General features: G+C 38.1%; 1 protein-coding gene across 1 annotated transcript in view; it reads right to left on the reverse strand.

Moving 5' to 3' along the window:
- Window positions 1-3108: 3108 nt before the first annotated feature.
- Window positions 3109-27360, reverse strand: part of LOC128935203 (macrophage mannose receptor 1-like) — a 30883-nt gene continuing 6631 nt past the window's right edge. The window contains exons 7-30 of the mRNA XM_054273347.1: window positions 26854-27036; window positions 26507-26661; window positions 25609-25722; window positions 24797-24912; window positions 23822-23970; window positions 23193-23395; window positions 22695-22816; window positions 21848-21935; window positions 21019-21163; window positions 20527-20562; window positions 20269-20438; window positions 19338-19405; window positions 17620-17720; window positions 16243-16385; window positions 15204-15318; window positions 13780-13928; window positions 12163-12265; window positions 11126-11358; window positions 9525-9690; window positions 8395-8547; window positions 8033-8149; window positions 6450-6617; window positions 4489-4530; window positions 3109-4089 (exon numbers count right to left, since the gene is read on the reverse strand). Coding sequence (XP_054129322.1) covers window positions 3848-4089; window positions 4489-4530; window positions 6450-6617; window positions 8033-8149; window positions 8395-8547; window positions 9525-9690; window positions 11126-11358; window positions 12163-12265; window positions 13780-13928; window positions 15204-15318; window positions 16243-16385; window positions 17620-17720; window positions 19338-19405; window positions 20269-20438; window positions 20527-20562; window positions 21019-21163; window positions 21848-21935; window positions 22695-22816; window positions 23193-23395; window positions 23822-23970; window positions 24797-24912; window positions 25609-25722; window positions 26507-26661; window positions 26854-27036 — 3281 coding nt within the window. The 3' untranslated portion in view covers window positions 3109-3847. The remainder of the gene's footprint in view (window positions 4090-4488; window positions 4531-6449; window positions 6618-8032; window positions 8150-8394; window positions 8548-9524; window positions 9691-11125; window positions 11359-12162; window positions 12266-13779; window positions 13929-15203; window positions 15319-16242; window positions 16386-17619; window positions 17721-19337; window positions 19406-20268; window positions 20439-20526; window positions 20563-21018; window positions 21164-21847; window positions 21936-22694; window positions 22817-23192; window positions 23396-23821; window positions 23971-24796; window positions 24913-25608; window positions 25723-26506; window positions 26662-26853; window positions 27037-27360) is intronic.

Consider the following 27360-nt stretch of genomic DNA (forward strand, 5'->3'; position numbering starts at 1 on the left):
CACCTTTCCCATTGACCCCGGAAAATCTGGCTCTTGCCCATTGGAATCTGGCCTGAAGGCACTAGCTCATTTCACATCTATCTATCTATTCTCTTTGTATTTAGAGAGCTTCCTTACATTTTGCTCCAAATTACTCTTCATTTCCTTTTTCAGTCCCCTAGTTTCAGAAAATTAAATTACAAAAGTAAACACTTGTAGTTCAACAGTTTCTTTTTAGACTCATGTTTAGCCAGGGGCCTGAATCTAATAGGCACTGATACTGATATCAAATTTAGCAAATTTTCTTTGTAAACTGGTATTTTTTTGGAGGAGAAGGATGCTCCATTCTTCCTTGTATATGTGTCTGCCATGACTCTGTCACTGTCTGACCTTAGAGAAAGTTACAATGGTGAATTTTTCCACAGCTTTTTCCTTCCTTAGAGGCAGTTACTACTTCTTACATTATAGTAAGTTCAAGTAGAGAAACAATTACTTTTTCATCCATGTTATAGGCTAGAGAAATAATGAAAATAGGTGAAAAAAGGCAGGACATTCTCTCTAAAGTACCATCCTCATGTAGAGAAAACAAGGGCAAGCAACTGAGGAAGTCGGTGCCAACATCTCTGGAGAGGCATTTTACAAATGATATTTTGTTGCATGTAAGACCAAATCCAGAATCCATGTGGAAGCAGGACAAGTTGACAAATTGTGTTTCCCACATTTCTGTTTACAGCAGTGTAACACCAAAGGTTCCTTGGCCTGGTGGAAAGATTGCTTTTACCACTAAATTCTGTGTCCAAGCATTTGATGAGTATCTCTTTCCTACCTCCTCACAAGTAGTCTGTAAACTAGGTACTGGACCTCTCTTGCTTGATGAGCATTCTTGGAGTTGGTCTACTAGCTAGGATTTGGTAGGAAATAGTGGCAATGACAGCTTTTTTCAGAAATCTAGCTGCAGGAGAATAATTTGTAATAAAAAAACCTACAAGTAACCATGAAGTTTGAGAAGAAAATCCATCAAATTAGGATGTATGGAAAACTAAACTTTCTTGTAAATTCCTGCTTCATTGATAGGGAAGAAATGCAGATCATAAACTGTGTTTCTTAAAACAAGTTGTTCCGTTTGTTTGGGTTTTCCTCTAACAAGCTGTTGTTATGAATAGAATAAGCTCCTCTAATAACAAGCAGGTAAATATTCACATAGCAAATTCACTTATTCAGTCACAGAGTTCACAGGCAATGATCAATATTGGTTGGACCAATATTCTGAAACTAATCCCAGCTGTACACTCAGTTTCAAAGAGCCATACTGGCACTCCAGATAATTCTCAGGAGATGTCTGGAATGTTCCTTAGAGAGTCTTACTTTTCAACACCAGGCACCAGCCACTTCTGTCTCCAGTATGGTCCAAGATACAGAATCCTCTCTCTGCTGATGCTTATGGGCACTAGAAATTCTGTACAGACCTGGTGAACTCTGGGTTCAATTCTCACAAATGCAATAGGACTGCTAAGGCTTATCAGTCCTTGGAAACTTTCACTAATTAAATTCTCATTAGGCATATTTCCTGGGTTTGGCCTATTGTTTTCTGGTAGCCACTTTATCCAAAATTATGCATCCTGTGGAACCAATTCAGACAAGCCAGACAAAAGGCTCCTTTATCAAAGGTGGTACAAGGATAGATTAAATTTTTTTAATCTGCTCAGTGCTGCGAGGATCTCAGCTGAAATATCTTATCTACTGGTGCAGGGCACTATCAGAAGGACCTACTTACCACAGCATGGGGTCCAGAAGGGAACAGCAGAAGGAATGAGAGACCTGGAAGGTGTAGCAAATGAAATGCAGAAGGAAGAGCCAGAGTTGCTATCAGCAAATATTGAGAGGAGATATGAAAGGGCTATCAATATATAGAATCCGTCTCAGAAACTACTAGTGCAGACCAGCTTAAATTACAACACTTTCATTAGACAAGTAAAACCTTCAAATGTTACAGATAAAGGAAGCAATGAGACAGTTTCACAGATTGGTAAGGAACATTTAAGACCATGGTAGACTAGGAAAAGTGGATGCTCATTTGTGTATAAAAATTTAAGAGCTCCATCCCTCCTTTCTCTTTTTTCTGTTATGATAAATTGTTGCAGACATATTTTTGTGAAAATCCTTTCTTAGGATTTTTCCTGCTGAAGCTGAGAATTTTCAGCAACAAAATGTAAACAATGATTATCTGCTGCTGTGGAATGCAACAGACCCATCTGTGATTGGCCCATCTTGGATGTTTATAATTAATGGCGAATCAAGGACCGAGCTATCTCGGACAGAGGCCGAGAGAGCTGCCTTTTGTTATCATTCTTTTCTTTTCTATTCTTAGCTAGCCATAAGAAGAAACCTTTCCTGCTATTTCTTTTTAGTAGAGTTATAATGTAATATATATATCATAAAATAATAAATCAAGCCTTCTGAACATGGAGTCAACATTCTCGTCTCTCCCCTCATCCAAGAACCCCTGTGAACACTGTCACAATAATTTTTTCTGTTTAAGAAGAGACACACACTTTTACTTAGAATCAGCCTTTTAATTCCCATTTAGTGAACCAACGCAGAATAAAAACTTATTTACATATTTTTCATACACACACAAAATATTTTAACTTAAACAAAATTAAAACCTGTAAAAAGATTAAAATATCAAAAAGTATCAAATTAAATAAGGCCATCCACTGCACTAAGAGCTTTGAGCCATTTGGTTTTTTGCATTTGGCATGAAAGATGCTCGGAAGGTGAAAATTAAAAACACCTGTATGCAAGCCTATTTTAAGGTTTATGAAGCCTGAGAATTATACCAGTAGACCAGTATAAGATGCAATGCCATAAGATCCATCATGATGGAAGTCTAGAATGAGACTCAAAGGTTTAAAACAGACTTGCACAGGGTGAATTTGGTTAGAAATTAGAAAATACTTTCTAAAGGTAAGTTTCATTAGGCGTTGACAAAATGGCCTGAAAATTTATGAAATCTACATTGGCATTGGAGATCTCAAGAATACTTTTTATGCCAATGTTCAGGTGTGAATTAAGTATAATTTCTCTTTCCTTCCTGCCCTTTTGCAGCATCCTTTGGGATCCCTACTTGACTGTTTATGATAAACAACTATATTCACAATACATTCCCACCTCTCATCATAGTTGTTCTTTCAATGCATGTTACAGAACTACAGCAGAAGAAATACAATTTACACTGTGCTTTCATCAGTCATAAACAGAGGAGGAAATTATGTTAATTCTGATATTATGGGCAACACAAAGAGTTTCTGTGGTGCCTCAGTAGCAAAGAGAAGACATGGACCCACAGCTCTGGAGCAGTTGCCTGGCTGAGGCTAGGACCTGGTCTTGCTTCAAACAGGGATCTGCGCCAGGTGAGCTTGGACATCCTGTCCTACCTGTGCAATTCTGCCAGTCTGTGCTGGACATCAAGAGGACACTTTCAGGGTACCTACAGGTCTGGATAAACTTTTTGGAACATGCTAAGGACTATATTCTCACAACTGAATATGATGAACGCAGTTCTCGTGCCTACAGGTGATGCTGGATGTGCGTGGTGGCTGGAGCTGCCTGGGTGTTGGCTGACACAACAGAGCTCCAGGTCTGTGTGAAAGCTCAGCAACCCTCCCAGGTACTAAAGTTTGTGAGCAGATCTCTGTATCTGCCTGGCAAGTTTGCTTGTTCCTGCTAGTAGAGAAAGCAAGAAGCACCCCATGCAAAATTAAATAGAATTTACACAGGAGAAAATTGCTTTCCTTTTCCTTAAGGATTCTTATGTATGCCAACACTTTAATTCTTTTCAAAATCAAGCCCAAGATTACCCCACCTATTAAATTGTTGCCTGCTCATTTTCTTCAATATTGGTCACAAGACAATTTGATTCATGAGTTCCAATGTCACCACGGTATATGGCATTGTCAAACCCAGCTGTAAACATTTGTCGATCACGTCTTCTTTTATAGAAACAATACAATGTGAGGCCAGTGCCAGCCAGCAGAAGGAAGACCAGTACAAAAATCATCCCACCTAAACCACTGGATGATGAAGCAGCAGGACCTTCATTTCTTGATGCTGTAGAAGACAAAACACAACAATTGCTACAGATGCCCAGAGAGTGCTGTTGCATACAACAAATGTCTCTCTAAGTAAGAAACTGAGTTAAAACAAAAGTCCTGAACAATCATAATAGCAGTTAAAATTGATGCATGTTCCATCTAAATAATGCAAAATTTGATTCAATCTCTTCTAAGGAACATTATGTTGTACTAAATATACAACTTGTAAGGAAACAAAGAAGACATCCAGTTTGAGAGAAGTGCTCTGATTTTAAAGAGATTTAAAATAAAATAACCGTAACAGTTAAGTGGGTATTTAAATGAAAATTTCTGGAGGAAATTCCACTTATAAATAATGAATGCCTATAAACTTATTGAAATTTCTGTTTATTTGGCTCAAAAGAAACCAACTTACCATTATTGCCAGATGAATCATGGGTTGGCTCAACTTCAGCAACTTCAAAATTAAGAAATATGTATATTATACAGTTTGAAAGCAAGAGTTCAATGAAATAAATTCAGCATACATAATTTTTGCTTTTTGTTCATAACACAAAGTTAAAATTTTTAAATTTTTACTTTTAAATAATCATAGAATCATAGAATGATTTGGGTTGGAAAGAGCTTTAAAGATCATTGAGTTCCAAGCCCCTGCCCTGGACAGGGACACCTTCCAGAGACCACGTTTCTCACCAGCCCCTACCCAACCTGGCCTTGAACATTTCCAGGGCTGGGCATCCACAACTTCTCTGGACAACCTGTCCCAGTTGCTCTTCACCTTCACATTAAAGAATTTCCTCCCAATATGCAATGTGAACATATTCATTTTTATTTTAAAGTCCCTTGTCTTGTCTTGAAAAAGTCCCTCTCCAGCTCTCTTGTGGGCCCCCATTAGGAACTGGAAAGTGCTATAATTTATGTACCTATAAAGAGTTTTCCTGGACTCTTCTCCACTCCAGACTAAACAACCCCAGCTCCCCCAGCCTCTGCTCGTATGGGAGGTGCTCCAGCCCTCAGATCACCTTCAAAGTCCTTCTCTGAACCAAGCTGAGTAGGCTATTTTAAAAGTAAGTTATTTCAAATGGTTTAAAAATAATCTAGTTGAGTTTTTCTTGTGCTGGGAGTCCCAGAGCTGAACAAAGTATGCATGCATGAAAAAATATATGAAAATGTGTTTTGACAAATGATGCTGAATCCATGAAATACACTTGCTAAAAACATTTGTAAAAGAAGAAAACCTCAAGACTAACTGTCGTCATTCATTGCTTTGACCACTTTTTATGTAAGGTAGATTGTGATCAAAGTTTTTACTTTTCCACAGTGTAAGGCTTAACACTTCACACTAAAGAATTCCAGTTTTAACATTAGCAAAAATGAAAAGCACAGTTGTACCCAGCACTTTAGCTGTATTTTTAGGCAGATTTATTTTCCTCCCTCCATTGCTTGGAGGGTATGATTCAGTTAATTGCCTGCTGATCTGACTGGCTGGGCCCTAAGAAGTTCATGGATGACTCCATTGCCAACCCACCAACATGTGAAGATCCACAGGCAGAATTACATTTGTGTGGTGGATCTGTTTGCCAGTAGCAAATGTGACCTATTCCACACTGTCTCCCAGCTGTTGCGTGCAAACATTGACCATGACAGCTGCATGTGTGCAGATTTACATCCTCCACATTTTATGCAGTACTGCTGGGGAAGTACTCGCCCCAGCCTGTGACACCCAGATTCCTCATCAGCTGTCATCTAAAACACCACAGGGCCACAAGTACCCATTACAATGAAGCATACCATACTGTTTGGTTGTACTGACATGTCTCACTGCGCCCCTGTCAGCAGAGAAAGGAATTGGGCCCCACTGCCCACCCTCTGATTCTTTCTTCTTGCTCATCCAGCAGATCCCAGCACAATTCTCTATGTTAGTACTGTCCCCACCAGCAGCACCCACCTTCTCTCTGCAGGAGCTCAGTGACTTTGCACTGCTTCCCCTCAGCTTACCCATCAGGAGAGTATCTGCTTTTCTTCTCAGCACTCTCTAGTTTAATCATCTGTTCATCATCTACTGCTCCTTGCACTCTAACCATAATATCCATGAACCTTCTCTGCACTCTCAGCAGATTACTTGTCCTTCCCTACGCCAGGGCCCAGTAAATGCCCAGAAGTCAATGCTTTTAAACTGACAGGAGGGAACAGTGACTCAGATTATTCTCCCATTATTTCTCACCATTTTAAACAGAAACTACTCTTGTCTTTCATTCAGATGCACATGCATCAGCATCATTGCATGAAGTGTACTCACTGCCTAAACACTGACTGCCTGATGTGCATCAATCACTTCTTTGTAAATAACCCAAAGCACAGAAAGTCAAAACTTACTTTTGGGGATTTTGCAAATAAAATTCTGGTCAACAGAGCAGTAATAGGTCCTCCAGGTTCCACTTGAGACATCCATGTCAACACAGTGTTCATCAAAAAGTACTGTAGGCTCTCCTTTCTCCCAGTTGACATATTCTACTGCACTTCTGTCCATCCATATCCATTCTCCTAAAATCAAATGTATTACCTAGTGAGTGAATGAAGTGGAGAATAACTCCTAGTCTACTGCTCACAATGACAGATCAGATCAGATTTGGGATTTTTTAATTTATTAAACTGGTATCACAGAGCACCTATTTCTCACTCTAAAGCACTTATTTCTCACTCTTTTAACACCCAGCACTTTTCAGGTGGGAGTGTACCAAATGCAAGTTCTCACAAAATTTACTTCATTAGTGTTCACAGCTGTCACTGATGTATGGACGACCTGTCCAGCTTCCCAGGGACCTTTAGCTGGAGCCTGCACCCTGGACTGTGCCTGGGAACCTTAAGGAAAGCAGAGCACCTGTAAAGCCAGTATCAGCAGTGCCAGCATACAGAATGCTCAGGAGATTTTCTTTATGTGCATATTCAAGATCAGCAAATAACTACTTTATTAGAGCTGGATTAATTAATTATCTTTGCAAATTGAATTAGCTCTCTCTTTAATCATCTCATCTGCTGACTGTCATGCATCTCTCATCAATTAGGAATAATAGCTATCTTCCCTGTCTCTATGTGTGCTTTTGTGGCAGCATATCCTGGTATAGCCAGCTGCCTCAGTGCAGCTTCCTCTGTCCCTCCCCTGCAGCTGCACCTCCCTCCTGCCCCTGCTTGCACAGTATGGAACACTGTGACACTGTAGGGGACAGGTCAGGAACAGGTCACTGCTTTTGTAGTGCCCATTTTCAGCTAGAACAGATCAACCTGGCCCACCATTCCTGCTGGTGAGAGACAGACTTGAGCAGAAGTCGGAGCCCGGTCTAGACTCAGTCTGGAGGTTTACCCTCAAAGTCTGCCAAGAAACACTGGATTCAGAATTATGATGATATAGAATACAGTACCAAATTTGCAGTTACAGCAAACAAAAACCATTAAGTATATTTGGATAAAAATTAAAGGTTCCACCAAAAATTTATCGAATAAACCACTGAAATTTATATTAATAAATTTTTCTAAGCAGCTCATGTGAGATGCTATGGCCTGTGTTGTCTAGAAATAAATTTAAATTTCATTTAACTCAGCATTTAATGACAAGACAACCTTTTGTTTAAAATACTACAGTGGTTAAATGTCAGGTATTTTGAGTTTAAAAAGGCAATAAGAAACATTTTTAGTCAACTACTGCAGCGCTAATCTAAAACCTTTTACAGACGAATATATTCTAATTGCAACAAAGATACAGAAAACATAGACCTCTTGGTGGTTTATGTTTTACATGTTTTAGCAGAAAAGCTATTGAATGTTTATAAGGTTTTTTTCACTGATTATTTATTAAAAATTTAGCATATTTGTGCTATTATTTAGTATGTTAGTAATGCTCAGTATTCACTCTCTTTACTTAGTTTCTATGTTCATCTCAGTATGCATTGTGAAATAATTACCATCAATATTTTTGAACAATCCTATCCAAAACTTTCTGAAGTCACTTGCAAGTGGAGACAAGTAAAGTAAGAGAAAATTCATTTCAGCCGAATCTTCTATGGAAACCAGAGAGGCACCTAAAAATATCAATTAAAGATTACATACAATTTCAGTGAGATTTTTCATTATAAATTAATTATCTCAGTAAAAAACCATTACATGCTCCATGATCAGCATTGCCATATAGTAAAAATGCTTGATAATAAATTTAAATTAGCTGTAGCTTATAATTCATGCACACATTAAGTATTATAATTTGGTTCTGGATTAAAAAAACAAACATACAACCTGTAAAATATCCTTATTAAAAAAGAGCACCTACCCATTTGAATACACATCATGGAGGCATCAGGCCAACTTTCCTCAGAAGTGGTGTGAACATAGTAACAGTGCCCACGGAAGGGAATCCAGGATCTCCCACGCTTCGGTTCAGGGCACTTCCCAGGAAGCTGAGGTGGCTCGCTAGGGATTAACTCTGTTAGGAAGACACACGGGTTCAGTGGAGTTTTAAAACCTAAGGGAAATATGTACTCCTGGACCACACATCAGCCCTCCAAATACGACATTTATTCCAGGAAAAGGAATATCCCATAGATTCAACTCATTATCAAGTATTGAATTAAGCTTGACAAACTAGTAATAAACTATCCTGGTTGGAGCTGGTTCTCCAGTCTGCTAAAGGAGGCTTACATAATTGCAATTGTCTTCAACACTCCAATTTTTACCTAAAATTTGTGAAACAGAATGAGGAATGAGTCAGCATACATAAGGGATCTCAACATAACTCTGTGGTTTCTGTCTAGCCAGTTTCTAGAAAAGTCAGAGAAGTTGTCTATTCATGCCCTTGTGCATCATACAGCCTAATCAATATAAAACCAGAATTTACAGCCTATTGCATCACCTGATTAAAGCCAAAACAGAGCTTAAATTAGAATAAAATTTGTTGTGAATTATGGTACAGAAATTATGATTTTCATATATAATTTGTAACATGCTTGAAAATTACATGCAATATTTGAGCACTGATGTATTTGGGCAGAAACAACAAACTAATTCATTTGGCTCCTACACTGGCAGAAGTTTCTGAACTCACAGTATTTCAAAAGATACTTTTAAATGTGAAAGTATATAGTTAATATATTTATAGTTAGGCTAAAGTTGATTGATTCTGTAGTTCTTGACAAACCATGGATGCACTATGGCATGTGGCATGAAATATTGCAGCTGTTTTTATGATGTGCGTTTGTTGACTGGTCTGTGAAATGAAGTGTCTGGAAATCACACAAGACAGACTGGATCAGACTGGATCTACTCCTTAAAAAATGTAGGAGTTTATCACAAGGCATACACTGTTTATCACAGCCTTTGCATATGTGGAAAATCTAAATCCAAATGAAGACATTAACTCAAATTCCAACCTCCCAAAACACATTTGTCCAATTCAGAACTCACCATTGGATTGCTTACAGAGGGATGGAAATGTTTCATTGCAAGATGCTGTCTTCCAAAAACCATCCACATCTAAATAGACACAGGCCTTGTTTTTATTTGGTTCTCCACTGCCCCAGTTAAGATACCTGCTCCTCCTTCTATCTGACCATACATATTGGCCACCAGTCTAAAAGAAAATCACAATTATGGTTATGCCACATACAAGAATTAGATTGGAAGAACTTTAAGATTGCACTTGAATGCATGCAAAAGTTGGGGAAAAAATGAGAATCATGGTTTCTTGCACAAGATTATGTAATGAATATATAAGAAACTGTTCCATACTCCCACTCTCCACAGCAGGTGGTAGGTGAGCCACATCTGTGGTCCTACAGATGTTTAGCATGCAGCCTACATTATTCAATTCTCACCATTTGTCTCGTGCCCTAAATGGGCAAAGGGTCTTGAGGTAATAAATGTGAATATACAGATGAAGATTTCTTCAAATGAGTCCACATATACATACAGATCAAATAAATATTGCAGAGAAACTATTCCTCTAACATAGGCTTCTCTAGGTATTTAGAAAGCAAAGAGGAAAATCTGAGGTTTCACTGAAGAGAGAAAACTAATGAGGCTTTCCTTGGGGCTGAATCACAGAACTCTGCCATCCATATTAACTGGGCTTGTGGTAAGTTTGTGGGTCTTTCATGGGCCAGCTACCAGAGATGAGCTAAGCATGTATTTTGTCAGTGGATTTCACCAGTGTTTGCAGAGGATAACTGACATTAGTCACGCCCATGGCTCCTGCTACCCCATCCTGCGCATCCTAGATCCTTCCTACCATCGTGTTCTTTGTGCCATTTCCTTTCCTGTCTGCTTTGAGACACTTTGCCGTGTTTCATTCCAGATTCCTGACTAATCCCAGTTCCCCAGTGCTCTCACTAAGGTGCAGCACCTGTGCCCTATCTCAGACCTGTGTCCCACCAAGCTCTTGCTCTACCTCTCTCCACATGATTTCTGCTCAGCTTCAATTCCAAAAATATCTAGCTACACTTTATTTATCTGTGCTCTTTTTTTACATGCCTCTGTTGATGCTTCCCATTTCAGAACCTTTTTACTCTTAGCTGAGTTTGTTGGCAGTTTTACACAAGGCACGAGCTGCAGCTCCAAAAGCCAGCCTACGGAGTCCTCATTGCCAGAGCCCTGTTCTTTCCACTATTGCCCGGCATGAGCTCTTGTACTGCTGGGCTGTGAATTGAAACAAAAACTTGAACTCACAAAGAAAGAACTATTTTTATCCCATTTTTTTCCTTTGGTGTGCTCCACAGTGTACCTTCAGAAAGCACTGCTCCACCACAGGAACATGTGGTAGACCATGGAGGAGGAAGTGAGAGCTTCATTGCTGCTTTTATCACTGAAGCCACTCAGGTCTTTGAAGTGTGGTCTGTGGCTGTTCTTGTTTACACTATGGACAAATATTTAGATGTGTAACGCCCCTCAAGTGGAGGGAAGTCAGGAACCTCTGCAAGATTTTGATTCCTGTCACACATCTATGGATCTGACCAATAGTTCATCTACGGCAATGCTATGACTGTCACAAGCAATTGGGTTGCACTCACTATGTTGCTGTTAAGGCCAATCCATACAGGCTCCCCGTGCTTTAGTATTTGTAACCACAGGAAAGATTCAGCATAAGGATCCAGGATACTGGCCAGTTCTGCAGACTGGTCCCTGCAGTTCTTCTCTGCTTTTTCCCAGCTCATTTTGTAGTTGATGACTTCGTAGCGGTCATCACCATAATTGTTAAAGCCAAACGCCGGATCTGTGGGTTGGGAGTGCGGCAGTTTGGGGTCTGTAAGAAGCAAAAGAACAACCAAAAATCTATATTGGCTCACACTTATAACCCTGAGAGAAGATCTAGTACACTGGAATTAAGAGAAACTGCAATAACAAATTAAAATATATCCAAAAATCCCTGCAGTGATGAAAGCCACATGTTCATGTACTGTGACAAAATTTTCTAATACTTGTCAGATTGACTTTTACCATTAGCATAATGCCCAGAAATACACCTTTTAAGCACAGACCTACCTAAATCATATTGTACCATATGCAGGGCATTAAAGGGAACAATTCCTTCAATTTTTCCATTATATATTGGCATTTGTTGTATTTCTGACAAGGAACAGGGTATGATAAACACAGCAGGAGCAAGCAGAGGGATGTGACTGCTGCTGCTGAAATTGTCTGAGAAAGAATGTTAAGGAAATCAAGCAGGGCAGTTTTAAAAAAATAAAGAACTTGCAGTGTTTTTAGTATACCATTAAAAACTCCAGTTTTGAAGATGTAAAGACAATTCACTCAGCCACCTTTGATTGCTAAAAGTAGCAAACGACATGATGATGCATAGTTCTATTTTGTTGTTGTTGTTGATGTTGTTATTTGCTGGTCTAATTTTTGAAATAGAAAAAAATTAAGAGATTTTCTCCAAAGAAATAAAATGTGTGATCATCTTGTTAAAACGGTCCATAATGCATGTGATACTGTCATTAATTTCAATTAGGTTACGGCAGAATTACAGGAAAGTCACTTTTAACACCAGTTGGAAATTACCACAATAAATCAGGTCTACTAGAAAGTGTGAAAGAAAACTTACCAGAACTTTTTTGGCAGATGTAACTTTTGCTTGCTTTACACCCTTCATCTTTCCATTTCCCTGCCTGTTCAATAGGGTTCTTCATCAAAAAGACACAATCATCCTCCAAGACAAGTGAGATTAACAAGAAAAAAATGTGGGTAGGTAGGAAGCATTCCTGCTTCTGGATACACAGACTCATGCATCACATACAAGCACATACAGAGGAATAATATGAAGTTCATAAAACTCATACAACCAATGGTCAGACACATTGTATGGCAATAAGCCTTTGCAACTCAGCCCCAGGAAAGTCTGCCCTTGGATGATGGAGGGAGTTGCAAAGCACAGCACAGAGGCAGGAGGATGTGTCTGGACCACCTGGGTGTACATGGCTCTGTGCATGGCCCTGAGTGTGTGCGCCTGTGTGTGGGTTCCCGTGTGTGTGCTGGGGCTGGCCCACAGGTCTGCTGCTGTTTTCCTGGAAGTTGTGGGGAATTACTCCTCAGCACTGAAGCTTACCTGGAGGGCTGAATTCCTCCTTCTGCTCCAGTTCAGGACTGGGAAGCAAAATGGTCCCCACAGTGCAGTAATGTAGAGGCAGTTTCTCCTTTTGTTGAAGAAACTCCCACACCCTTTCTGCTGCACTTCAGACCCTTTACCCTCCTCCTCTCCTCCCACACCATGAGAAGATGTGGCTTGGCCTCCTGCAGGAGGAGGCAGTAGCTGTCCCCGCCTTGCCTCAGTTTAACCTTATGCGACCTCCAAACCCCCTTCTGGAACTAGCCCAGGTCTTGTCTGCAAGAGGCAGAAGTTGTCTGTGCAGTGATTTCTGGAGGGCAATGGTCACAGCCTTCTGCAGGAAGCACAGGCATGTGTGAGATGGGGAAGGCCTGGAGATTCCAAAACCCTGCTCTAGCCTGATGGTAGGCGGACCTCAAGAACCTTTTTCTATTTTAACTGAATGTGAAGCAATACTCTAAATGAAAAGAGAGAAACTTAGTAGAGCTAGCACATAGAAACAATATTATTGAGCAGTATTTTACCTTGGCCATTTCACAATTACTGTGTAACGCTTAGTTTTGTCTCACAATTACACACAAAAAGTTATAGAGATGCCAGAAATTTCAAAGCATAGAGAAAGGATTTTTTTTCAAAATGAAGATTAGGGGAAGATAAAAATTAGAAAGGAAAACCCAGACCCCCTCTTCTGAGTATTTCAATCAATTCATTTATCTTGACAGGCCCAGTGCCAAGAAATGTAAATGCATGTAATTATCTGAGTATTTTCATCAAATCTAAATAACACTAACTGCATCCCAAAATTATATAGTTTATGCTATGGTTAATTTGAATATCCCGATGAATCATGGTAAAGTGAGGGAAATTGCTCACATGACTGAGTTTTGCACAATTCTTCCAAACCTCTGTCTGGACTCATACAGAACCATGACAAATACAGAAGCTGAAAAAAAGTGTGTATATACATCTTCCACACTGATACTCTGCTTTTAAAAAGCAATGTCACAAGTAAAAATCTTCATAAAGGAAAAGACAGAGATACAATTGTAGCTACATACATTTTGCTCATCTACCAAAGTTGTAATGTTTAAGTGACAAACAGAAATTGATGCTTACAATGCCATAATAACTTCGGGAACCTTTGGCCCAGTTTGTATAGTCTACTGGGCTTCCATCTGTCCACAAGTATGTGTGCTCCTGATTTATGTCGTTCAGCCCAATCCAAGCATCAGTTGCAGCATTTTTTAAGAGGGACATAAGGAAAGCTGAAGGGAAAAAAGAAAAATGATATAAGGAAGGAAACTGGATGCACTCTTCCCCAGTGCTACATACTTTGAAGTGCCTGAAACCAGGATGATGAGTTTTCTCTTAATAATAAGGTGCCAATCTCATGACAAAAATAAAATTTATATATATTAACAGATATTTAACATCAGTCATCTGAAGTTAAAATTGGAAAAAAGTGTATACAAATTCAAGGATGGGCAAATTTTTAATGAAACAGGAATTTATTTGTACACTCTTCTGTGTTGTTCCTCATCTGAGGAAGCATGGAAAATGTTCTAATATATTACAGAAATTAACATGAGTACACTAAGCCTTGGCACACAGAAATCAAGTCCAGTGAGTGTGCCCTCCCTTTCCTTCTTTGGTTAATTCTTTTTTATCCTGACTTAATAACTTAATTTCTAAACAGGCATAACACAAAATAAACCTTACTTAGTAACTAAGTACATATAAACCAAGTATGTATGAATTTGTGGAATACCAGATGCTGCTCTCCTTAATTCCTACTAAGACTGTCTTTCCACTGAAATAATCTCCTTCCTCTGCTACAAAAATGACATTTAAAACACTAGCACTGATGGAGTGAGGTAGGAGATCCACGTGCATCCCTCAGGACCTGAGGCAGCACATCTCCCAAGCAAGCATGAGGCCTCTTAAAACATTTGCAACATGCTGAGCAGCAAGAGCATCAGGTGCTGAGGTGCAGCAGAACAAGGGGAACAGGGAGAAGCTGGGACTTCAGCACTGGAGCCTTCTGCTTCCTGAGGATGTGTCCTCGCTGGCACCCATAGCATCTGCTCAGCAGCTACGTGCCCAGTGATTTGGGTTTGGATATTACTGCTTTTCTGTGCCATTTGGGCATAGAATCATAGAATCATGGAATCATAGATTCTACTAGAGGTGGAATCCATGAGGTGACGTTCTGCCAGAGATGGATGTCACCTCAAGGATCAGGTAGTTTCTTTAAATAAAAAAGGGGGTCATTTAATTATATGACAAGACTCTAATTAAAAAAAAAATAACATTTCAGCAGTATGTCCTATATTAGCCTCCAAACTATGACGTTAAGATTAAATCAAGACACTAAAACCTGTGCAAGCATTTTTCCAAAGGTGCAGTTTCTCATTCAGCATAAATTTGTATTGATATGGAATAAATAACTGCATATATGGCAGAAGCTCTAGCATATTTTTAAATCTTTTTATCAGAAATTAATGATGTGTCATCATTGTCAAAACATTGGTACATTATACCTTGCTCTTCTTTTTTTGATATAGTAGCCAGATTTCCTCCAAGATCAATGCAGTTGTTTCGTGCAGCATGCCATGTCAATGTCTCATTTTCATTAAAGCCAAAGACTTTAAAACACTGAAAAAGAGAAGTGTGCCAAATCTGAATCTAGATGCTATTTTAATTTCTGATGAAAACATCTGTTTGTAGCAACAAAATAAACTGGATATTTTATGTAAAAGGAGAGGTTAGCTAATTTAGCAGTACTTTCTAGCTTGTCTTTAGGTTTAAATGACAGAGAAGACCCATACTAGAAAATGAGTATAAAACCCAATATTTTGGCATGTATTTAAAAGAAGGGATATGTCAGTCTACTGATCTCAGCAGAAATTGCATTAAACCTTCTGAGCATAATTCTGACATGTGACCATGAGAAGAATGTTGAAGAAGACCTCAGAAAAGAAAAAGGATAAGATGTGTTATTGAAGCAAAGTATCTCATCTTCTATTGTCCTATTTGTCAAACAGGATTTGGCTCTCACACGAAAATCACAGAAAGAAAATTATTCTGACATTGTAAAGAAAACCATTAATTTATCATTTCTTGTAATATGATCTTATGAGGTTTAAGTCATTAGACAGCTTTGTCAGTCATGCAACCCAAATGTGCTACCTAAAGCATGCAACTGAAAAGTTAAGCAGTTAATTTGTGGAAAATGGAAGGTGGGCAGAAGTGGTGTAATAATACTTAGGGAAGAGTCGAGGGAAAAGACTTTGAAGCTCCTCTTCCAGGAGAAGAGGACCAGAGAGAGATTTTAGCTTGAGATAGCAGCATGAAATGGAAGACACTGCATTTTTTACCTTTCCTCAGGAGTGGGAGAGAGAAGGGAAAAGAAGACAATAGCCAGTGATCTCAAACAAAGGATCTCTATCAAGCTGAAATATTTTTGCTCAACCAAATTTGTGATTACTAAAAACCCTGCTAAAATTGAAAAATTGATTTGAAGATTTTTTTTTATTCTTCTCTTTTAAAAATACAATATATTGGCATTTCATACTGCACCTTGTTATCAAAGAGGAGCCAGTCTTCCGTACACCCACCCTTTGGTGGCGGTGAGGTGGGAGCAACAGTTGGACGAACAGTGTTGTTAAGCCTTTCACAGATGAATGACTCAACACTGCCACAGTTGATATCATTCCATGTACCTGAAAGAAAATTAGAATTAGAACAAAACAAAACAAAATGCAAACAAGACTGAAATTAAAAGTGTCCTTTCCTAAAGAAAATCTATTGTAGGAAGTAAAACTGGTTGCAGCATTTGTATTTCTCTCCCCCAGGAACGATAAGTTGTTGTATGTCTGTTTCTTCAAAATATTCACATTTCCAGCAAAATTTAGAATATAAATAATTTGTCTAGAAACAGAGATATTTCAATATTTCAAAACCATTGCATTAACAGAGGGGAGTTTTAGTTCAAATGCTTAAATCCTTTGAGATCTGTAAAGTCTCTGGAATCGCTCTGTCTATATATAAGACACTCAGTCCAGGGTACCTTCCTACCTGAGCTTCTCACACTCATAGAGTTTTCTGGTATTGGAGTGGGGTTTAAGATAATAACATTAACATCATCATCCCCATTTTACAGATCAGGAATGAATAAGAAAATTACATATGTTTCATTGGCTGCAGACATTTACAGGCAACTACCTACAGCAGAATTTTCCACCCCTAATGTTTAATGGAGATATTGTCATTTTAATTCAGAAAGGTTAAGGATATGATTCATCATATCTGAAAGAAGGTTTCCAAAATAGGACATAATATTTACTTCTCAAAATTGTCCATATCTTTCCATTCCCCCCTAAGAGAACCTTGGAAAATCACCTCAGCTATAGATTTTGAGACCAGAAATGTTTAAAAGTAGAAAAGATTTACTGATCCAAAAAAAGACTAAGTTCTTGGCTAGTATAAACACAATTGCTTCCAGTTCTCTGTATTAATGGATATTAAAGAATATTAAATTTTCTTTTAATTAAAATCTTGTATAACATTGCTTAAAAATAATAATCCAAGCCATGGCGAAACCCTCAGTTTTTAGGAACTGCACAAATGAAAGCAGATAGCTAATATCCTGGGGAGGTGGGCATAAAATGGACAGAGGAAAGAGGAGAAAAAATACTGACTCTGTCTGCCAATTGTCTGATACTTACCTGATTTAATCACTTAGAAATTTTCTTACAAAATTGCAGGTGTTAGCTACATAGAGTTCAATTTTTTTAAAGTATCTATATAATGAAGAGACTACAATTCATTTTCCTTTGCTGTTTGAACATTATGAAACATCAGCCTGCTCAGTATGATAACCCACCCAGCCCTGCCCACACAGCCCTCCCAGGCCTAAGGCACGTTCTGCAGATTGAATGTTATTACAGCACCCACCTGTATGGGTATACATGACCACACAGTTTTCATCATTATTTGCAAAGTTGGGTTCATTTGGAGCCCAGGCAACATAGTTCACTGATGTTCCATCCATCCACCTGAAAGAAGTAATTTGAGGGAATTATAATTCTAAGTTGAATTAGTCAATATTTCTTTGCAAAGGATACATTTGAGTTTTGTATTTTAAGTTTTGTGTATTATAGCTTAAAAACACATGTTTTCATCTGTTAAAAGGAAACCAAGACCTTCCACTTGGAATTAGTGAAAAATATTTTCATATCAACTGCCTACAGTGTTGACTCAGACCAGGTCTGAACAAATCACATTCACTGGTGGTTCCAACTTGTCTTGGTCTCTAAACACTGATAGAGTGCTGGAAATGCAACAGTCAAGGACTTGACCTGGATTTCTCTGGAGCACAGAAACAGACACTTGAGCTTATTTTCCTGAGTGAAAAGCAATAATATAAGTTCTTTTTGGGTAAGAAAGGGTCTTGAACCATATACTAGGAACCCCTTGGAAGCATTTTGTTAAGCATAGGAAATCTTTAATGTTATTTACCTACTTGCTATTTTTCCAATTATGCATCAATTGATTCTTAGTTTGACGGTTCACAAGTTTATTTTCAAAAAGTGGCCAAGAAAAAAGTGAAAAGGCCTCAGTGTGCTGGAAGTCAAGTGATGAATCAGACAAAACTGACAATCTTCAGGCAGTAACACCTCCTGGACAATTCAATGTTTTTCCAATTTTGGAGACTGAGTAAGTACTTGCATGCTTTTGGAAGTAAATTACAGATTAGGAGTCCACCTGGATGCCTAGTTGCTTGCAAACCTCCTGAGTCAAATTAGAAAAACCAGGAGAAAGAATACACAGCAAACAGAGGCACCTTCATCCAACAGGAAAGAGAATGAAAGTAGTGAGGGAACAAGAGAGGACTGGGAAAACAGCAATCATCTGAGCAGTGAATGCGATGTAGAAAGCAGAATCTCCAGGAGCTGAGACTAAAGAGTCTCTGTGGTTTGCCAACAAAGACAACCTGTGACAACAGAAGAAAGACTAAAATGAAGAGGCTGAGACTCATCTGACGAAGCTTTGAATCCCAGAATAATGCACTAGAAAAAGTTGCAGTGGGAGAGAAGAATGCCACAGGAGACATGTCTGCAACACATTCAAGGCTCCAGGAGATGTTTAATATAATTCCAGCGCACTTTGTTTCCAAAAACATTTGTAGAGGAGTAGCGACTCCATGTCACCTGAAGCTGTCCTGGCCTGAACTCTGAGAGTAAAACCATCTGGAAAACCAAACAAGGGCTCTCCAGGATTGATATTTCACCTCTAAAAACCACTTTGGTGCTTCTCACTGCAGGTTTCTAGGGTTCTTTCTCTTTAATCATTTCAACGTTAAGTAATGCCTACAAGTACTCTCTGGAATACGCTGAAGACCTCCAACCAAATAATCCTTTACTGTGATACAACAACTCAGCCTCAGAACACAAAAGCAGAGTAAAGAACCAAAAGAGGTAAAAATTGATAGTGGAAATATGATGGGCAAAGTGCTTTGCTGAGGAGCAGAATTCCATTTTAAAACCTTATTTGAGGATAATAAACCTGTCTACAGGTTGTGTTAGTCATTGGATTTCAATTGTCTCTTAGAGCCAACCATGTTAAATGTGAATACATTATGAGTCTGACAAAATTAATTTGTTTTTACTTACCGGAATGTTCTGTCAAGGCTTACACTTAAGCCAATGTAGAAGTTGTTCCCCCAGTCTTTATAGAAAATCTAAAACAAACAAACAAATTTACTTAGCTGTAAGAAAACAGATTTCAAATAAAATTTAAAAAAAGTTCCAAAAATGCTGTAGTTTCTGTTGCTCAATTGCATAGTATGTAATGTGCAGGGATTTGCTGGAATTATGTGCCCAAACTGCAAAATGCAAAATTCTCCTCTAATTTTCAGTATATAGCTAGGGGAAATTTTAAAAAAACCTAACACAAAAACAAAAACAACCAAAAAAAAGGTGCAAATTCTCTTAAAAAGAAATGGAGAGAAAAAGCTATGTTAAGAAGGCAAGAATGACCTCTTAAGCAGGCTTATAGCAATATTTTTGAGAGTTTTAGGAAAACATTGTGAGAATTTGCTAAAAGGCTCCCAGTTAATCATGGGGGTTTGTACTTAGTCATGTGGAGGTAAGAATGTAATAAAATTTTATTTTATTTCATTCCAAAAAAAAGTATCATCACCAGGCCATTCCTTTGCTATAAGACAGTATCCTTAAACCTTTTGCTGCCAATATGAGATCTACTTTGACAAAGAGATTTTATTGAATTCTGTGAAAAGAATGAGTTAGAAAAAAACATAATTAGTAATTGCAGCTTTCAGCTAAACAGAGCAAAGTCTTTGAAAGTTGCACCCCGAGAGCATTCTTGAAAGGAAGCTGAGAATTGTCTATGTATAGCAAGTTATTAAAATAATTATTATAATAAAGCTTTTAAGTAGATAAGCCAATGAAAGGATGAAAGGTGGAACTGATTTTTCTTTTTTTTTATGATCAGGACTACTTTCTAATATTTCACAAACCAGATGAAAAAATGTGTCTCAGTTCACAGAAAATGGTGCATTTTTCAAACAAACATGTTTCTTACATATTTCCAAAGAAAATTTTTTTCAGTTTCACTCTCAATAACAACAAGGTCACCACCATTCTTCTTGCAAAAGTCTCTGGCTCTTTCCATAGACTTCGCTTCTCTGCTGAAGTAGTATTCCTTGTGTTTGTATATTATCCAGTCATCTTCACCGACAGAATATTCATAACCTGCAAATGAAAACATAAATTACCTGTAATAGAAATTAGCTTCATTACATGTTAATTAAATTGTTTTCATTGGATGCACAAGACTTACTGAATGTGGAATTAGGCTCTGGTTTTGGTGAGGTTCCTGCAATATAAATCAATATTTTATTATATTATGTTTCTCAGCTCTCTCTCAATTATATTTACACAGTAATCAGCATTTTAATTACAAATAATCCTAAGGATTACTCAGTATATGCTTATTTTTGTCACAGAATTTCTCAGAATATCTGAAAAAAAAGGGCTACATTCAGCAAACAACATGTTAGAGCTCATCATAAGTTAAGCTTACAGAAACTGCCCAACTTTAGGCTGTTTTGTTTCTCTTCCCCAACATACTGTATATACCTTCCAAACCTGCCAGTATATTTCATGGATTAATCAATAGTTTTCAACTGCCTATACTGAAATTATATATATAAACTGTTTTATTGTGATTGATGGCACAGCTGTCTCTAACACATGTAGACAGTGTGATCTGACCTGGGAAGGATGTTCTCATCTACCTCTAAAAGTTGCTAAAGAGAGAAAGTTATCTTACCTTTTTTAATTTGGCAAGCAAAGTCCAGCATGTGTTCACAGAATAAATCGTTCCAGTTCATATTGAGATAGCCAGTAAACACACCACATTTTTCATTCCCATCATAATTGTTTGGTTCTCCATGTGACCATTTTTCAAAATTTACCTGTAGGGAAAACACAGCTTTGTCACTATTTTCTTTTTAATAGGAAACAATCATTCTGTTAAAGAAGAATGTACTTCATTTGATTTCATGATTCATCTTGTTTTGTAATGCCAGACCTTTTAAGGAGAAGTGCATGACACTTGAATAGAACAATCATTAATCTATGTGTTTATAAGCCATGTTAGTAAATCATTAGTTCTTGCCCCATTTGTTACCAGGAGAGTTGATGTTCTCCTGTCAAGCTCTAAAAAGGAACCTGTTCTCTGATTTCTGGGTTTTTTGTCCTGCTCAGATGTTCCAACCCAAGACAATCCATTGGTGCTGCCATGGCCTTGGGCCTGGCAGATCTTGATTCACTTAAGACAATGAGGGCAGCAAAGCTGAGCTGGTGTAGATGTACAAAATTATTTATTGCAGCAAATGATGAATGGGAATATAGAGATTAGACCAATCAGACTTGCTTGAAACAGGAGCTAGACTCCATCACCTTTCATTACTGTAAATGCTGTATTTTTATCTACAACTATTAACTATTAGAAGATTTTACACTAATTCCTACAAAGGAATCAGGTGCTAAAGACTTAAGATTACGTGTATTTTATATAGGAATTATGAGAGCTTTCTGCCAAGAGAGACATAAAAAAGAAAGGGTCAAAAAGCTAGAATAACAAATTATTTACTCACTGGTGAGCCATCACTCCATGTAAATCCACTGTCAGAGTCCAAGGCACTTAAACCCATCCAGTAAGAATAGTGAATATAACCTCTGTCTCTGAATGATTACAAATAGAGAGAATCAGACACACCATGAAACAGAGAAGTGTAATGTACAGCTTTATATTATTGTCAGCACACATGATACTCTAAGTATAATTTGAGACAATCATATAAAGTAATCATTCAATTGTCATGGGGGGAAAAACAGCCTGGCACTACATGTGCCAGGAAGCAGTGAAACACAGAACTTTATGGGAAAGATCACAAAAGCCATGAGTGCACAATAACTGAGTTAACAGAAAATATATTTAAAGGCCTTGGTTCCACTAAGTAGCTTAGGCATTCAAATTCAGAATTCAGACCTGCCTGCACTCATGGATTTGATTTAAACATGTATACAAGCATATCAATAGGTCAGGCTTTTCTTAGTCTTCCAATTTTCCCCCTTACTTAAGGTAGGAAACCAGCACAAAACATTCTTTTAATCAAAAGTATTTTATCTACTGATCAGCTACAAATGAGATAAGATAATCTGTTTTATCTCTTTGAATTAACTTCAGTTAAAATCACTTTTGATGATTCTTCTTTCAATTTTGTTTATGTTCAGGCAACTTTAGTGCATAGCACCAGCTTCCCAGAGGTGTGTCAAGAAAACTTTTTTACTCACCTCTTTTTACCCATTTTTTTCCTGCCACCATTTACACCATCTTTGTAAAGCAGAAACTGATCATCATGAATCCTTCATGTCTTTCAGAGCGGCATTTTTTAAATTTTTTCTTCTTCTACTTAAATGATGGACTTTGCAGATACTTACAGTCTAGCTATCAGGTTTTGTTCTTCTTCACTGTGGATGCATGCAAGATCTCCTCCAATAGTTCTGCAAAAATCTCTTGCTTCAAACCACGTTTGCATTTTTTCCCTTCCTCCGTGAAAAATCTACAGAAAGCGGGCAATTAAATACTGTATTGGATATTACAGATATTTAAAAACACAAATATGGTCTTCTGTCTTGCTTCTGATTTTCTGGTCTCATTCTATTACTGACTATTTAATTGTTTAACCATTCGACCTATGGTTGTCTATCTAAAGTTTGATTATTGCTTTTCCTGTCATCGCAGAGTTCCTGTGGCTACAAACTTCACACACATACAGCTTGTTCCAACATTTCCCAGCCATACCACCTGGGGATGGCTGGAGACATATTACCACAGACTGTCTGTCAAGTAGCAGGGTAAAATCTACCTTCCACACATGAACAAAATATATTCTTATTTAAATGGCAAACACTTGCATTCAGAAATGAAACACCTACTTTGAAGCAGAAGCTGCTCTTAGAAACAGACTGCCATCCCTCTGGGCAAAACAGGAGAGGGGATGTTGTTGGAGGAGGAGGAGGGGGAGTGATTCCCTCCACCAGCTGCTTGCAGAGAAATGTGTTTGTCTCTTCACAGTTCAAAATATCCCATAATCCAGCTGAACGTCCTGTTGCCATGGCCACGCAGCCTGTCTCCTCCCCTTCATGAGACATAAAGTTGTTAAATCTTATTGATGACTACAACTTCTCAAAATATCTGCTGCTCATTAGGAGTAACCTGTTCCCACTGTGTTTGGACACCAGTAGTTCACAATAGCTCATATGCCTTCCTATTAATCATTAAAAGATTTTAGTAAGGTAACTTTCTTTTATGTTATGCTAGGAGTTACTTAAAAATACCCATCAAACAACAAAAAACCTAATGATACCAACAGACATGTGCAGTCCCAAGTGATCTTCTAGCAGGAGTTACCACAATCCCTGATCTATCTCTTTAGCACAAATAGAAAGCAACATTACCCTTTCTGCTGCTTTATGACAGAGAGTTTCTAAACCACTTTTTAGCTTTCAAACCCTCACCCCATCATTCCCCAGTGCAGGAACTCAATGGCCCTCATGGCACTTACCAGGCATTCCCACATTCCAGTGAGTGAAGCTGACGGGATCTCCATTAGCCCACTTGAATGTCCCCTGTTCTTCCACATCTGAAAGACCAATCCAGAAGTATTTTTCTGGTTTGAATCCAGTTATGGAGGTCAGAAAAGCTTGTTCATATCTGCAAAGAGTAAGCACCAAACTATTGTATCACATTTTATCAGAATTTATTCATTGAAAACAGCAGAGGGGATGTTGTTGGACGTTGGATGTTCAAACAGTACATGGTAGCAAATCTGGTAAATTTAAGGTGACTTGTCAATATATACGAAATGAAGCAAGGGTAATTGTCTTCATTTTATAGTTCTAATTATCATACAAAATAATTTTTCCCTTATATTTTCCAATGTAAATTATGTCTAGAATTTAAGATGATTCTATTTACCTTTTATACTGTGCAATGAACACAAGGCAAATAATACTTAAGGTAATGCGTATATATTTTCTCATTCTGTACAAATAAGAGCTACAGTATTTTACTGAGCTGTATAAGTCCTAGATCTTTAAATCTTGTTACTGTGGGGGAAAAAAATCTATTTTTATTCTAAAATTCTTCCAGATCTGGCTGTTGCAAAGAAATAAATAAAAGGCTGAAAAGCTTGAACCCAAGAGAAATAAATAGTTCCATATTTATCTGTCTATTTTAATTCAAAAAGTTTGAAAACAATCTGTCAGTCTGGGGTTGTTGTGCAGGTGACCCAATTTTTTAATTCCCATAGGCAACAACAGTGTAAGTGTAGTAGCAATAGCCTGAATGTTTGTATTGATGACCCTAAAGACCCTGATGTATTATGTAATACTTGATCAGCTCTACCTTAAATTTTCCTGGAAAAGAGAGGTGTTACACTAAACAGACATTATGAATACCTGCTAAGTAAGAAGAAATTTCTATTTAATTCTTCCATCCTGGTTACACATGTTACAGGACAAGAATTATGTTTCCATACCTGTCTCTTACAGTAGCCAGGTAACCTTTGTTTTCTTCACAAACTTTTTTTGCACCTGAAAATGTTGTTGGCAGCTGCACCAAGGAGTAGCAGTAAAAGCCATGCTTCATCCAGCCCTGTCAGTGTAGAACAGAGATGTGCAGAGAGGCTGTCAGATTCCATGACTTTGTGCACTTCCAAAAGCCACACCAGTACCACACCCAAGTCAAAACTAATCCCAAAGGCCATGAAAGGAACCAAGAGGATAATCAAACATAGCCTTTGGGACAATAACTCCATGTCTTGTCCCTGGATACAGCACACACCAAGGGTCTTTGCAAACAGTGAGCTGTGGTTATGCCTTGGGGCTGGCAGCCGCAGCCACCTTGCAGCTCCCTGTGTAAAGCTTGCTCTGCCTTCTCTTTGCATTAGTAGCTGTTACAAGAGCTTACAACCTGCAAAACAGTCAGCTCAAATATTCCTGATTCCTGTGGCAGACTGATGGAACTGAGGAGGCATGCAGCCCTTGACATGTGTGTTACACCCTGAAAAGATTGCTCTGCAGAGAGTGGCTTTTATGGGGGCGGTGATCAGTTCTGCAGGAGGAGAGACCTGAGTTTAAATGCACTCGTAAGGGAATACAAAAAAGAAGTCAATCTACATTTCATTAAATAAAGCAAAAGTTTTCCTATTGGTCTAAGTATCAATACCTATGAAATTAGCAGCTTTCTAGGCTCCACCAAGAACAGTCTTAATTTACTTCTGTCGTAGTTATTATCATGGGAGTGAAAGTAATACACAATCACCTTTTACTGCTTTTGTTTCACACTTACTTTCGGGCAGCCTGGGTAAGTAACTTCAGCTTCCCCTGGTTCTTCAGCCAAGGGTTTCCTTTTACAGATGTAGCCAAATTTCACATCGCAAGCACTGTCAGCCCAGGATCCATCCTAAGTATTGTAAGAAGAAACCACAAAGAGAAGTGAAAGCTCGAGACAATTCAGGTCCAACAAGAATATCCATCCTCAGAAAGAACTCTTCTGTCTTCCTATGGTTGAGACTGCTTCAGCTCTCTTCCTTGCCTTGTTTTTTTCTCCAAAACTCCCAAATACATATAGTAAGGGCCACATTTCCTTAGAGATGTGAGAATGTATCCATTAAAGATTCAGGGACTAATGAAAGTAGGAAAGAAACATTAGGTTCCTCTCTATTCTCACCAGCACAGCATCTATTACGGTCATACAACCAGATGACTATGGCAAGGAAGTGCTAGATAAAACAAATATAAAATATGAAAAAAATGTCTTGTGTAAGTCATTTTCCACAACATTACCCTTTTCTTTTTATAGTAAGTAGAAAACAAAATAAAATCTGGGTTTGTGCTTCCAAAGTAACACTAAAATCCATATATTTGAGTAGTTTTAGAGAAAAAATGAGAAAGTCCGTGCTCCAAGGATCTATTTGTTTATGATCAGTCATGTTGCATGTGGAGGATGGGTGATTTCAACCAATTTCAGATGGGTATTGCCTGAGAGAAGACAGTCTCCATGCAGTGCCCTGCTTCTGGTGCATCACACAGCTTCCTAGACCTGGTCTTGAGTATCCCTCCACAGTAACATATCCTAAATTAAACCTTAAACAGTTTAAGATTTTAATTTTTTTTAATCATGAATGTTTTCATTTTAGGATGCAAAAGGCCAGAAGAAAGTATGAGAGTGGGGAAGGGATTTTTACCTGTCCCTTCATAAGGACGCAGTCTGCCTTATTCCAGGTGTGGGTTGGCTCTCCATGATGCCATTTGGTGTAAGTCACAGGTGTGCCATCACTCCATTCAAAGTACATTTGAATCCTGAAGTCATTTAGGCCAATCCAGAGTTCATCATCTGGCTCTGGGAACACAAAGTTAATTGTGGGTATAGATATATCTTATAATGGAATAATTACATCTCACACCCACTTTTGACTGAAGAACTTAAAAAAAAAAATAAGACCACGATTATAATGATTAAATGAAAAATAGTAACAGCATAATCCCAGATTTAAAAAAAAAAAAAAAGAACGTGATCTTCAGGAATACTCACTGTACCCGAGCTGTGACACTGTAAAACTGTACTCTTCAATATTATGAATGCTTGCCAGCTCTCCATCCTCTTTTCTACAGGAAGACTGGGCTTCTTTCCATATTTTTGGTGTTCTATAAATTCTGTAGCAATGACCTGCATAGGCCACCCATTCCCTGGGGCATTTAAAATGCTTTGAATCACCTAAAAAAATTATGTTATTAATGAGACATTATATTCAGTGTTTTATTCACATCAAAAATAAAATTACCTGTGCCAATATGAATTTGAAATATTGGAGCACATACTGAAAGAGAAGCCAAGGTCCGAGGGTACAAAGATTAACAAACAAATTTTTCCCTCCTATTTGTGCTTGGAGCTCCCAAAAAACTGTTTTACAGGATTAAGTAAATACTGAGTAATTTGGCAGGCGAATGTACAGGGCACAACTCCGCATGAAATCCCTCTCAGTGAGGCTCTGGATACAGCCAAGTTCTATATAAAAGAGCCTCTTTTTCTGCTCAGGGA

This window comes from Melozone crissalis, unplaced genomic scaffold, assembly GCF_028551555.1.
Source record: "Melozone crissalis strain CALT ecotype California unplaced genomic scaffold, PUWL_Pcris_2 ptg000016l_1, whole genome shotgun sequence".
Taxonomy (NCBI): Eukaryota; Metazoa; Chordata; class Aves; order Passeriformes; family Passerellidae; genus Melozone; species Melozone crissalis.